Consider the following 15167-nt stretch of genomic DNA (forward strand, 5'->3'; position numbering starts at 1 on the left):
GCTGCCGGGGGTGTCCCGTCCTATCCCCAACAGCACGCGCATCAGAGAGCGCCTGTGGCTGTGACTTCCGGCACACGGGGATCTCTCTGATGCACGCGCTGCTGGGGATAGGACGGGACAACCCTGGCAGCCGCGCATCAGCCGGAGGACCAGGAAGCGAGAGGCTCGACGGGGGAACGGACGGCAGGTGAGTTGTGTTCTGTTTTTTTTTTTGTGTTATCTGCTGTGCACGGGGGGGGGGGGGGGGGGGGGGGGGGGGGGGGCAGAGGGGGACCATCTATAAGGGGGGGCAGAGGGGGACCATCTATAAGGGGGGGCAGAGGGGGACCATCTATAAGGGGGGGCAGAGGGGGACCATCTATAAGGGGGGGGAGGGACCATCTATAAGGGAGGGGGGAGAAGGAAGAGGGGGACCATCTATAAGGGGGGGCAGAGGGGGACCATCTATAAGGGGGGGGAGAGGGGGACCGTCTATAAGGGGGGGAAGAGGGGGACCGTCTATAAGGGGGGGAAGAGGGGGACCGTCTATAAAGGGGGGGGAGAGGGGGACCGTCTATAAGGGGGGGGGGGACAGGGGGACCATCTCCTATAGGATTAGCACCCTACTCTCCTGACATCCTCTGTGCTGCTATGACCTCCCCTATAGATCAGCACCCTCCTCTCCTGACATCCTTTGTGCTGCTGGGACCTCTCCTATAGGATTAGCAGCCTCCTCTCCTGACATCCTCTGTGCTGCTGTGACCTCCCCTATAAGATCAGCACCCTCCTCTCCTGACATCCTCTGTGCTGCTGGGATGCTGGGACCTCCCCTTTAAGATCAGCACCCCCCTGTCCTGACATCCTCTGTGCTGCTGGGACCCTGCAACCTCCCCTGTAAGATCAGCACCCTCCTCTCCTGACATCCTCTGTGCTGCTGGGACCTTGCGACCTCCCCTGTAAGATCAGCACCCTCCTCTCCTGACATCATCTGTGCTGCTGTGACCTCTCCTATAAGATCAGCACCCTCCTCTCCTGACATCCTCTGTGCAAGGGACCAAACATTGTTAATTGGGGACAGCATGGGGGGGAAGGGCAGTAGTGGATTATAATGTGGGCGGATTGACCGGGGGAGGGGGGCCCAGGTTGGGTGGACAGCCCGGGGCCCAGGGTACATTTAATCCGCCACTGGAGCTGAGCACTGTGGCTGTGCAGAACAGCTGATGAGTTTTCCCTGGAAAATCCCTTTACTAAAGGCCCTATACCACGGAACGATTATTGTCCGTATTCGGCTGATATCGGCTGCTACGGACGATAATCGTCCCGTGGAACTGAGTGCAACAATTAGCAGACATCGTTCATGATGGCTGATCGTTGCGGCCGCTTGTTTTTCAACATGTTGAAAAACAAGCGACTGATATAGCAGCGATCTGCTGCCGTCGCTCCGTTGAATAGGAGCATTGGCAGCAGAAGCTGCTGTATACTATGGGCTGCACGGACGATCAGCGATCACCCGGGCAGCCCATCCCCCCCCCCCCCCGGCAGCGAGCGGGGAACGAGGAGCAAACGAGCGCTGACATCGCTCGTTTGCTCCTCTATGACGACCCGTGGAATAGGGCCATAAAGGCCCTATTCCACCAACAGATCTGACGACAGATTATCTGCTGAAGATTTGAAGCCAAACCCAGGAACAGACTATAAACAGAGATCAGGTCATAAAGGAAAGACTGGATTTCTCCTCTTTTCAAATCCACTCCTGGGTTTGGCTTCAAATCTTTGGCAGATAATCTGTCGTTAGATCTGTTGGTGGAATAGGGCCTTAAGATGAAAAGAGTAAAGGTCCATTTACACAGAAAGATTATCCGGATGTTAAACTTCTCCACCTTCCATTCATTATAATCGTACTATTTCTGGTATGTGACATTTATGAAAGTCATGTCTATATCTGCTAACTGTGAGGCCATGTACATGGGCTGTAAGCTTCGTGCTTTGTCGTATCAGATCACATCTTCAGAGAGATTCTCTTGAAGAAGTAATCTTATTTTCTTCCACTGAAAAAAAAAATAATAAAAAATCTGTATGACTATATTAGATGATAGGCATAGTGAGGAGAAGTAGAAGTCATTCAGTGCTGAGTCAGAGGTTTTCTAGGAAATATGGATAAATATTCAGATTTGTGCACAAACATTTCTCCTAACCAGAAGCTTCTATCCGCTGTCTATAAATAGTATACTGTTCCTCCCTTTGGTCTATTTGATTTTTATAGTGAATCACAGTGGATTTGATTACGAGGTTTGTCTAAAATACAGAAAGAGAGCGCTATTCATCAGCCACTGCTGCCTTTGTTGGTGGTGTTATAGTGTGGGCAGGTGTGTGTAATCAATACAGAACCGCCCTACACTTTGAGAATTTAATGCCCCCACCCCCTTCCTTTTACTATTTCTATTCATTTATTTCTGTGCTGTTAAACAGAGTAAAAAAAATGCTGCATGCAAAGAGCCAAACACTAACGTTATACTGCTGTGTACTGAGCTGCAATACAGCAATGCATCACTAGGTGGCACAAGTGGGAAAGGAAATGTCTGTAATTTCCTATGTCACCACCAAAACTGCAGGCTGACGAGCTTAACCCTTAAGGACCTAACATAAATGTACATGAAAAAATGTGTTTTCACAGGGAGGAGTTAAAGGGAATCTGTCAGCACTTTTTCTGCTTCTGAGGTGCTGACATTGTGAGGAAGGTGTGTGTGTGTTACCTTTATTTTTCCAGTAGCTGCTGTACTTTTTCCACAATCTGATCAGTAACTTGCGGCACAAGTGCCAAAGAGGAGTCATGGTGCTGCGTTTGTGCCGCACTTCGTCCCGCCTCCTAACTACTTCCTCCTCCCAGCTTCACCTGAATATCTGAATACGCTCCCGATGAACAATTCCGGCCGGAGCCTAAGCCCTCAGTTGATGCACACAGTGCGCCTGCACTGCTCTGACGCTCTACGGCGCATGCACGAATTGTTCGTCAGGAGCACGCGCACGGCACAGAGCCAGGGCGCATGCACGAACTGACAAGTGCGCGTGGGGCCTTTGCCGTCAACGGCGCATGCGCAGGGACAGATGGCGTCGCCAGGAAGGCCGGAGACAGCCCGCAATAAATATTCAGGTGAAGCTGGGAGGAGGAAGTATTTGGGAGGCGGGACAAAACGCGGCACCATGACTCCTTTTTGGCACTTGTGCCGCAAGTTACGGATCAGATTGTGGAAAAAATACAGCAGCTACTGGAAAAATAAAGGTAACACACACACACACCTTCCTCACAATGTCAGCACCTCAGAAGCAGAAAAAGTGCTGACAGATTCCCTTTAAGATTTTTTTCAATAAATTCTTAAATTACTGACTTCCCTTATGAATTTGGGACACTAGTGCATACATTTTTCACCGTTTTTTTTTTTTTTATAAGACATCATCATTTCAGTTTCTGTTATGGTTGCAGAGATGCAGAAGAGTGTCCGAGAAGGGTCACAGGAACCACAAGAAACCCCAGAGAATGGTCGGTGCAGGTAAACGTCCACGATGTTGGCACGGTCACAAACAAACCATCGCAGGGTGGTGTGACTATTCTTTTTATTGCTGCAGAGGTTGTCTGGCAGTTTTATTTCTCTTTAAAGGGACAGACTGGGTTAAAAAAAAATAATCATTAAAGCGTAACTGTCTTTTTTTTTTACAGAAATTAGTAGCATAAGCAATTTGAAGAAACTCTATTTTATGAAGCAAAAAAGCCTCTTTCTGTACTCAAGGAGCAATTTTTAGGCCTCCCCTCCCCTCTTGTCTGTTCATTATCAGGCAAAGCCGTCTTCATTACAGAGAAGCCAGTGAAGACTGGTTCTGCTGTCTCCATTATATCCCCATGAAGAGGGAAGGGGCCGAAAGAGATGAGGGAGCAGGAAGAGGAGACATGAAGGTCAGCTGTTTGTAGATTGTCTGGGCACCTAAAACACTGGATTCAGGGGTCAGAAAAGTCAGTGCTTATCTAGGAACTTGCTGAGAGAAGATTACAGGATATTGTGCTGTGCAGGACTGCTCCGCGCTCACTCGCTCCTCTAAGCCCCTCCCCTCAGAAATCCTGCTTCTTCTGAAGTCAGGGGGGAGCTAGGAAATCAGCTTTTTCAGTACAGAAGGAAACTCTTTTAGAAAATAAAACCTTTTACAGAGTTTCTTAAAATCACTTGTACTGTAGATATTTGTTTTCAGAAAAATTACCTTGAAATGACAGTTACGCTTTAATGACCTCACTGATCCTTCACCACAACCATTCCATTGATTACAAAGTCCCTGCCGATCCTCTGGTCCTACCTTAGCATGGTGGGAATGTCTGCTCAGCAAATCTCTACCTGAGGCAAGCCACCCCTGAGACCAAAGAGTGAGCATATCTCGTATGCTGGTACCAGGATCTGATAAGGGACCCAGTGAGTATCAAGTAAGCTAACCAGCAAGGTGAGCAATCTTTACTTAGATAAACCTAAGTTAAAGTTAAAGTTAGTTAAACCTCTTTTTCCTCCTATATCTGCACTGCGTTTTGGACCCCTTTTACTGTGTTGGTCCTTGTTGCATACCACTACCCTGTGTCGGTGTCAGCACAAGAACCTGCCTGCTGAGCCAATCAGTGACCGTGGTGTCCAGCCTTAGTCAATGATTGGCTGAGTGAGTAGGTCCTCGTTCCGAAACAGTAAGTGCTGTGCAGTAGGGACAGACACCATGAAGATAGTAGTAGACTGTAAAAGTCTAATGCACATGGAGCAGGGAAGGTAAGTATAATTTTCTTTTTTTTTTCTTTATCAGCAGCCTGAGCACAGTTAGGAAAAAATAATAATAATAATAACCCTTGAAACTAGGGACACAACTAGACAATATGTAGTCAGACTTTTTTTTTCTAATGAGTGATCTCCAAGAGATTTTGATATCATTCTATTAAAGGGGTTATCCAGCGCTACAAAAACATGGCCACTTTCTTCCAGAGACAGCCCCACACTTGTCTCCAGATTGGGCGGGGTTTGTCTGCTCAGATCCATTGAAGTAAATGGAGCTTAATTGCAAACCACACCTGAACTGGAGACAAGAGTCGTGTTGTTTCTGAAGGAAAGTGGCCATGTTTTTGTAGCACTGGATAACCCCTTTAAATTAGATTAGAAATCAGAAAAGTGATACAAATATAGATCAACAGCAATTCACTCAAGTAATTATAAAGCGATTTTGAAAGTACAGCTGTAATCCAAAGGAATACACCAAGTTATATCCAGTGGGCTACAATGGTAAACCAATAGAGAGAAAAGAAATCAGCAGTGCTATAAAAAAATCTCAGTGTAGTGATAAGGCCATTTTATACATTTTATAGTGGAAAACAGCCTGACTGCTGCTCTGTGTAAAGGGCACAGGTATCGGTGGATAAATGAGCAAACACTCTTCCACCAGATGATAGCATCCATTATGTGGCCCTATAAAACCATTGTCTGTTTACACAGGGAGATGTGCTACCAACAATAATGGATGTTAAAGGCTACATAAATGATCCATGAGCAGTCATTCAGTCCTGACAACTGGGCTGTACAAAAGGTCCTTAAACTGAGAGAGAACTGACTCAGGCCAGAATATGCCATATTATTGAAGCCAAAGCCAGAAACAGACTATAAACAGAGAACAGGTCATAAAGGAAAGACTGATATTTCTCCTCTTTTCAAATTCATTCCTGGTTTTGGCTTCAAAGCTCTGTCAGATATTCTGTCTTTGTAAAATGACCCTTAGGCTTCAGCATTTTGACTCCCAAATCAATTCTGTGAATCATGCATAGCAATGTATGGAATCTATACAGAAGACAGACATTCCTATGATTTCATTTTAGTCATTTAATCTGGCAAATGTTTCTTTGGATTTCCTCTGCTACACCTGAGTTTAACATGATGAAGCTTGCTTCTTTACATTGCCCTACAAAAGTGTTTTTCAACTCTGGCCCTGAAGTACCCACAACAGATCATACTTGCAGGATGCTGCTAGTGTTGTACATGCTATTATCTGAGTGCATGAAGAGGTGCACTTTCTATCCTTAAATCTGGAGTGTGATACTTGAGTACAGTAGCAGAAAACACCAAGAGAGGTGAGATGAAGAGAGAGAAGCATTTTACATCTTACCTGGTGGAAGATTAAATAACTTTTAGGACGATTAATTATTCAGATTTATTATTTATTCTTGGGCGCTAAAACTGACATTTACTGTTTTAAAATTTCTTAAAGGGGTTGTCCTGGAATCTATGATGTTACAACTCCCAGACAGTCCACTTCCAGCTCCATGCTGACACAAGCCAATAACTTTCTTTCTGCTTGAAGAGGGAGGGTTGTGTTGCCAGGCCAAGTTGTGATTGACATACATCTGCAAAACCACACACACACGCATGCAGTGGCCATTAGTTGCACGATGTCGCCAAAAGATTGTACAGCCACTAATCACTTGTGGGCATGGCTTTGCTCAGGACTTGCAGACTTAAGCAGGATCTGTTCAAATGTGTTATTACACTGAGCAATAATCTGCCAAATCAGGCCTATTCGGCAGATTATTGCTCTGTGTAATAAATATATTCCAAAATACAGAAGGATCTACAGGTCTGTGAACCTGAGATAGGGTCAACCCAGTGGTAATTTCTATTACAATATCACAGAGGAGACATCACCGTTAGTCTAAAGTCTGTGTAATAAAGACAACAATCAGTTAATGACAATCATTGACTGATCGTGTCTTTAGGTCCTGACCTAAAATCATCGTCCGCTGGGCTGATGACTGTGTAAAGAAAACAATAAAGTTCATACATTACCTCTCCCTGATGTCTTCTCCATGCTCCCCTGCATTCACAGCAGATTTCACTGTGCTAGCTTTGCAGTGAAATCCACTACTATGCTCAGTAACTATTATAGTCTATGACCCTAAAAATCCACTGCAAGAATTCAAAACCAAAGACTGTAATTGTACCGAGCATACCAGCAGGTTTCACTGCAAAAAGCGTTGTGTAACGCACCCTTAAAGTGGCTCACAAGGTTGATACAAACCAGAGACTGAATACATGAAAACAAAACACACACGTTTGAAATGGTAGCTCATAGACTTTAGTATGATAAGAAATATAAAATACAAGTGGTTATTCTCCACAGTGTAGATTTGGCAGCATGTACAAAAATAAACCACACACACAGGAGCAATTGCACTGCAATGCTAAACATCATCCACACATAAGAATCCTATCTCCAAGGGTTATTATTGCTTTACATATGTGTATTCGAGGCCTATGTTTCCCTCTTATTTTTTCCCCCCAAAAAATATGGAAAGAAACAAAGAGCACATATAAAGCCATGTAAACAAGCTCTAAAAAGACATCCACTCATCTTGCGACTTCAGTCTGGTTTTACTTCACCATAAAGTGGCAGCATTTTAGCCACCATATTGTGCCAGCCATACCCAAACTTCCATGGTTGTACTGAACCAAAATCTAAATTAACATAGAACCCTATAGTGATGTAAACTGGATCCAAATGAACCGTGGTAGACTGTAAAAGTCTAATGCACATGGATGTGAGCGATGTAAATGGAGCATGTACAGTTCCATATGTAGGGAGCCGTACAGGCTTTGGTGGATTTGGAGTCTTTATTTATATTCTTTCCTAAATCAATTCCTCTAAAAGGGAATAACTGCATACATAGGGGGAGATTTATCAAACATGGTGTGAAGTGAAACTGGCTCAGTTGCCCCTAGCAACCAATCAGATTCCACCTTTCATTTTCCTAAGAGTCTGTGAGGAATAAAAGGTGTAATCTGATTGATTGCTAGGGGCAACTGGGCCAGTTTCACTTTACACAATGTTTGATAAATCTCCCCCTATATAAAGTCCAAATGACTTTTTCTTCCTGCACCTCTACAAAGGAGCTGCAATATGCCTTGTGGATAGGTCCTTAAAGTGACTGCTCAGCTGTCCTCTTCTCATGACATGGTTCTGTCTCACAGGTTTATTGCACTATAAAACTATTAAGTAACGCTATTTTGCAAACATCAACCTCCATGGGATGAATTAGAGGGAGGTTCCTTATTTAGAACCTCGTAATAAAGAAAATAGAATACTGGAGTGATTATTCCCACAATGACCATGATCACGACCGCCGTCCACCAGCCCAGCCCCCAGTCCGCTCCATGATAGGGATCTTTTTGTCGGACCACTTTGGGCTCAATTTCAAAATGAGGATCTTGGCTTAAAGCAGAAACCACTTCATGTAGATTTTCCTTCTTCATGTCAGTCACCCGCACAATGTGTTCAATGTCCCGGTCTACTTCTTGTAAGAAAGAATCAACTGTCTCGGTAGAAAGTGCATCAAGAGCTAGGTAGGGTTGCTGGTCTTCTAGAAGAAGTTGGGCGGGTGCAGTCCTTGAAATCTTTCCTTTTGGGGAGAAATGCGTTTCTGTCAGTAAACTGAACCTCTTTACTGGAATTTTTATTGAACGTAATGCAAAAAAGTCCTGTTCATTGATGAGGTTGTTGGCTCTCTTGAGGTCTGCAACCTGCGTGCAATAAAGTGATATGAGCAGACGTTACATACAGACTACATGATACAGGCATATGAATTTTTGCAGGGCTACATCTAGGAGACACATGACAGTATTGAGAACTAATTCAAGATCAGGACAGGGTTCTTCTTTCATGGTCAGACACATTTAATTTTTTTTTCTTTAGCACATGTATCTCTGAAAAGTAAGTTGGGCTCTCACCACAAGCCGGCTCTCCTTTATTGAAACCTCATGACTTCCATGCAGCTGCAGACTTTGCAAGGAAATCCAGAAATGCCCCTGCAATCGACTGTGCGTTCCTTAGCGTTGACCTAGTCACCCATAGCACGCTCAACTTGGCTGCAATCCCGCCTGTCTGGGAGTATCTACCTCAGATGGCCTATATGATGTGCAGCAGGCTGCTGCATTGAGAATCATGCCCAGAGTGGTCATCCCTGGGCACTGCTATCTCCAGAGAGGGCAGGATTGCAGTCAAGTTGAGCGCGCCATCAGTGAGTAGTTCAGTGCTGAGGAACACCCACATGACTAGTTGATGTAATCTGCATACAGTGTGGGAAATGGGACATTTGCAAACGTTATTTTTAGGGGGTATGTGTGAAACTTATAGGTGTCACAATTGGAAACATTGCAGGGGGCCTCTTAACACCATACGTATAGCTTCCCAGGCATTTTTGGAGTGATTGGTTCCCTTTAAGGAAATTATTAGGAATGGTAGGGGCAACAGTGGCCAGATCTTCACTGTTCAGCTGGCTATCCCCTATCTTGTATATAGGGGATGACAAGCTGAAGGGTGGGGGTCTAACCTGTGGGACCCCCTCCAACACAGAGAATGCAGGAAACTTGTCCCCATATAAATGGAGTGTTCTTCATGCTCCATTTATTCATGGGACAATATTTTCTCCACTGTGTCCCAGTGGTCAGACCACTACCGATCAGTTTGTTATCTCTATCATGCGTATAAGGAATAACTTTCGGAGTAGGGAAAACCCCTTCATGTGAAAAAAATAAAACAGATCTGTACGCAGCAGCTAGTGGACAGTTTCCTAAAAACTAAAGACAATTTTCTACAATGTAGAAACACAAAAAAATTTTAATATTTAAAACTACATTAGGAGCTGAGAAGTAAGTAGGAAAAAATTAAAGCATTATGATCATTCCCAGTAAATTCTGTCATGTTCTCAGATTACTGAAAAGTTACTGTACACACTGGGTCCTGAGATCCTGTGATACAGGTGGAGGGAGTGCACAGGGAAATCCAAATCATTAGCTCCATAGACTTTAATGGAGCAAATGAGTTGGATTTAATTTACAGCCGGAGAGATGGGGATTACAGCAAATTTCAGGAGTGACTCTGTGCGATCAGAAACTTTTCACATGTCTGAGAACACGTTGAAAGTTGCTTTCAAGTACTTTAAATAGTGCAACCATTTATATTTTACTGTTAAGAACTTATCTACATTACACTGGAGATATCGATTTTAACTACACATCATTGATTATATATATATATATATATATATATATATATATATATATATATATATATATATATATATATATATATATATATATATATATATATAATCACACACACACACACACCCACACCCACAGTGGTACCTCAGTTCTCGAACTTAATTGATTCCAGAAGGCAATTTGAGAACCGAGCAGTGTCTTCCCATAGGAAATAATGTAAACGTGTTTAATTGGTTCCAGCGCCCACCAATAATTACCCACAGTACCCATATATTACATTGAAAAGTGCCCAGTTAAATCTCTACAGTACATTACAGAAAAGCACCATATACTGTACAGGACATTATACACAAGAAACATTTAATAAAACCAGCAATTATAGTACAGTAGTCACTAACTTCTCACTCATCCTTTACTGTATAGAGTCCCCCTACATATAGTACTGTACTATATGTGAAGCCTCACCAGTGCTAAACTCACCAGGTAAAACCCACCATCAATGCTCGCAAAAACGTTCAGAAACCGAGTATATCAATACTGGGGGCCCGAAAAGTGTTTGAGAACCGAGCAACAGTTTGATGACCAAAGCAAACTTTCCTTGAAAATACTGTTTGAGTTCCAAACAGTTTGAGAACCGAGGTACCACTGTATAGCAATACACACAACACACTGCAAATGGATGCTTAACCATGTGTCAGTACTTACAGTACAACAGTGCTGTAGGGCTAATGAATTTAAGGTGTCCCCTTCAATAATGTCCTTATTTATAAATATAATATCATCAAGACGTTCTCTTGACGTGCTTCTTCTAGTCTTCTCTCTTCCTCGTGGTCGTAGCTCATACTCCTCTGCCTCTTCTTCTGACACATCATTCTCGGAGTTGGCCATGGATGCAAAGTGATAGCTATGTCCTGATGTTGTGGACGACACCGAAGACGGCTTCAGGTAACTCCGAGACTCATGTCTGCTGGCCATCTTTAGCTCAACTGCAGGATAGAGAAATAAATCTATGTGTTAGAAATACAAGTAGAATTCTATATCCAACAAGTAACCTAGCTTTTTTTTTTTTTTTTTAGCAATGCATACTGCATCCATAGCCTGTGTCTATGTTTTGCAGGACTCCCTAAAAGCTTCATCCAAGTTCTTTAGCCACTGGTAATCAAATGCTGTATGCTAAGGCTTGAGGTTCGTTCATCTCAAAAAAAAATAAATGATATATACACTTTTTTTTAACTGTCACTGTCGTTTGGAAATACAAACTTTAGTTATGTCAAAGGTTTTGATTGCTCCAGGCCTGATAGTTTAGACCTGTACCGATCGTGAGAAGAAACCAGGAGAAGGCCACGCTAAGCAGTTTTGTGTCATGTGATGAGTCGGGCTCATAATGTAAGTCTATGGAGCCTGACTCACTGACACAGAGCGGGGAGCAGACTGTGCTGCAGCACGGTCCTATCCCCACTTGTCATCACAATCTGAACGGGTCTGAACTATTAGACCTGGACCAATCAAAACGCTTGACGTGTCTCTATGACATGTTTTTCTAAACGCCAGGAACACTTTAATAATTGTAATCTAAAGGCAAATATTCACCAGTGCTAGAGAGTCTGGAAGCCAAAATTCTATACCAGGCTTGGATATAACAATTTATTTGAATGCTGCCCCCCATGGTGGGACTGTACCCTTAGGACTTACACATAACTGTGAGCTGCAAACATGAAATACAGGTTTACACCACAACAACCCAGCTCTGCTCAGTACTTACTACTATTTACATCACAAAGCATAATGTTCAACAACCCAGAACTATAGCACAAAGTTACCGAGTCATAACAAAATGTAGGATGGTCAAAGAGGGGTCAAATAGGGGTCAAAGACTTCTTAGTGTCAGGCCAAAATTGGGGGCATTTATACATTTATCATTTACATTTCTGGCATAATTTAAGAGAATTATTATAACTTCTGCAAAAATAAAAGTAGTGTTGCAATGACTGTCCTTCTTTTAGACTATTTATCCCCCCCCCACACACACACACTTTGTGTGATCAGTCCAAAAAATTTTAATATTTATTTTTATCATTTCCCAAAACATAAGGGTTTTGCTATTTGAACTATCTACACCTTTTACTCTAGACATATATATATATATATATATATTTTTTTTTTAGTTTTTTTTTTTAGTTTTAATGTTCAAGCCAGGTTCACACAAGGTATGACAGCGGCCGTTCTGTGACGTGGCCGTGTCATTGAACGGCCGCTGTCAGTGAAGTTCACCTCAGCTGAAGGGCACTTTGCATTGTCTGCACTGCACTGAGATTTCAGTTTTCTGTACGGCCGCATGAGATCAATGTGTAAGTAAATTGATCGGCCACAGTGATTAAAGGGGTAGTGCGGCGTTAGAAAATTATTCACTGAATAACACATTACAAAGTTATACAACTTTGTAATGTATGTTATGTTAGTGAATGGCCCCCTTCCCCGTGTCCCCCCCACCCCCGGAAGTGTGGTGCATTATACTCACCTGATTCGTGTCGACCCCGGCCGCCATCTTGGGGACAATGACCTCGTCTTCGAGAGGCCGGCCAGACCGCACCAGCCCTCCTTCATGCTGGCCCCCCTCTGCCGCGTCATCAGCTGCTCAGCCGTGATTGGCTGAGCATAACTAAGCTCAGCCAATCGCGGCTGAGCAGCTGATGACGCGGCAGAGGGGGGCCGGCATGAGGACGGCTGCAGCGGTTCGTCTGGCCTCCCGAAGATTAAATCATTGTCACAAGATGGCGGCCGGGGGGGGTGACACGAATCAGGTGAGTATAATGCGCCACACTTCCAGGTTTAGCGTGGGAGGGGGGGGGGACATTCACATACACAACATACATTACAACGTTGTGTTACTTTGTAATGTGTGTTATTTTGTGAATATTTGTTAGCGCCGCACTACTCCTTTAAATAACGGCCGTTGTTTAATTCAAGTTATACGTTGTGTGAACGTGGCCTTAGATAGGATAAAACATTATCGGAAAAGGGGTGTGAAAGCTAGGGTAAGGACATTAATATAAGCCTAAGGCCTTATGCACACGTTCAGTATTTTTTTCTGGTCCTGAAACAACCCGTGAGAAATTGCGGATTGGACATCCGTATTCCATCCGTATTCCATCCGTATTTCCGTAATTCCATTTTTTTTTACTACTCATTGCTTTTCAATGCACTTCATCCGGATTTTTTTGCGGAAATACGGATGCCAACATGTTACAATCCGTAAACAATCCGTAACCAATTGATTTCAATGAGAGGATCCGCAAAAAAAAAGGGTCCGCACTAGGACATGTCCTTTTTTTTTTACGGATTGATTTTCATCCATTTCTGCTACTGATCGTGTGAATAGCCCAATAGACTTCAATGTGCACTAACTCGGATACGTAAATACGGATCCGTAAATTACGGAACGTGTGAATAAGGCCTAAGGGGAGAGAGTCATGTTGGGGGGGGGGGGGTGTTATAAAGCAGATTTTTTTTTTTTTTTTGGGGGGGATTTTTTTCATGCCATAAAAATGGACATTTTACAACTTAAAATACCGTGTATGAACGTACACACAGCCTAGGGGTGCGATATCACAGAAACATGGTGCACACCTATATACACCCCTGGTCTGGATGATCATTCTATATGTTTACATAACATCAAAGATCACAGGTACAATTGTCGTTTACAAAACAAACTTTAGAAATAAAAACAAAAGACACAACAGATAATTTGCTGATCTGTGCAGGTTACATTAGAAGGGGAGTGGATGAGTTACGGCTGTCACCCACCAGTCCTGTACCCTACAGTGATCTCTCCAGCTGCTGTATAACTCCTAGCATGGCCAGAGAGCCCTCAGCCGCTCCGGCATGCTGGGAGTTGTAGTTCTGAAACAGCTAGAGAGCCACAGGTTGGGGATTATAATGGATCCTCCCATTAAGTGTAAACCGCAGCAGAGGGAGGACAGGCTGAACCTGTATCCCTTCCCTGACAGGCGGCAGCAGTGCATCACCCTGCACCAAGGAGGAGTGTGGCAGCATTACACACAATGTGACAGTGTCATCCTATGTACAGCTGCTAGGAGTGATGGTGCTCATCCAAGAGCCTGGAAATGTATGTGTCTCCCAGAAATTTATTTAAGAATCACCTACAGAGAAAACATGTCAAATAAAGTTTTGTTAAAAAAAAAAAAAAAAAAAAAAAAGTTCCTCCTGAGTATCAGGGCTGAAAGCAGAAGATAGAGACTTAGTAAGGGGATAACACTGGGCACTGATCTCCCCTCACATACACTGGACTGGATTAGCCCACACTCCGTCCCTCGCTCAGTGGCCACTACAGATCTCTACAGGACAGCAGGTGCCCTGACATCCCCTGGCACTGCCCACTCTCACCTTCATCTCGCAGCCTCCGCTCTCTTGGCAGGACTCATCTCGGCCACCGTCCACTCAGCTGTCCTACCTGCGCGCCCCCGCCGCGTGCAGCCAAAGCCGACCGGGTAGGCGCGCACCCCTCAAGCCACGTCCGCAAGCCGTGAAGTTTCCGCCCCCATTCTTGAGCGTGCGCGCGACGTAATACGACAAAGTCGGCCGGGCGCCATGTTTAGTGTGGGCAGCAGGATTGTTTACCTGAGCCATTGAGCCGGTTGCTAAGTGCAGCCAGCAAACGTAGAGATGATAGGTTATTCAAGAACTAACAAGTCTGTGTAATAGATTTGGTAGTTTGCAGCTCCTGCAAACCACCTGTTATTAAACCTGTGTCTAGCGAACTATTGCAAAAACTACAACTCTCATCATTCTCTGACAGACACAACAGTAGGAGCAGTGCAAAGGGGAAACTTGTCCATAATGAAATGTGAAATAATAGTGCACTGCCCAATATGGAAGCCAAATATATGTGGGAACAGTACTCACTATGGCGCACACTATAACCTTACAGATCTGTCCTTCCTTAGCTTCTCTGCTGGATTGTCATATCCTTACTTGAGTGCCACCAGCCATACTCAGGAGATTTCTATGTTATATGTGTCTGTGTTGGCAGATCAGATGCTTTTGGGGTGAATTTCATTGAGGGGTTTCCATATAAATAATGGATTTATATTGTGAAAGAATGTA

General features: G+C 43.9%; 1 protein-coding gene across 1 annotated transcript; it reads right to left on the bottom strand.

Annotated features, from left to right (window-relative positions):
- Positions 1-7107: 7107 nt before the first annotated feature.
- On the bottom strand, positions 7108-14591 carry LYSMD3 (LysM domain containing 3). Its single transcript, XM_069964653.1, has 3 exons — positions 14448-14591; positions 10746-11026; positions 7108-8558 (listed from the first exon to the last, which is right to left on the bottom strand). The coding sequence occupies exons 2-3, from the start codon at positions 11013-11015 to the stop codon at positions 8055-8057; spliced, it is 774 nt and encodes a 257-aa protein (XP_069820754.1). The 5' UTR covers positions 11016-11026; positions 14448-14591; the 3' UTR covers positions 7108-8054.
- Positions 14592-15167: the final 576 nt, after the last annotated feature.

The sequence above is a fragment of the Dendropsophus ebraccatus genome, chromosome 3 (assembly GCF_027789765.1).
Source record: "Dendropsophus ebraccatus isolate aDenEbr1 chromosome 3, aDenEbr1.pat, whole genome shotgun sequence".
NCBI classification, from domain to species: domain Eukaryota; kingdom Metazoa; phylum Chordata; class Amphibia; order Anura; family Hylidae; genus Dendropsophus; species Dendropsophus ebraccatus.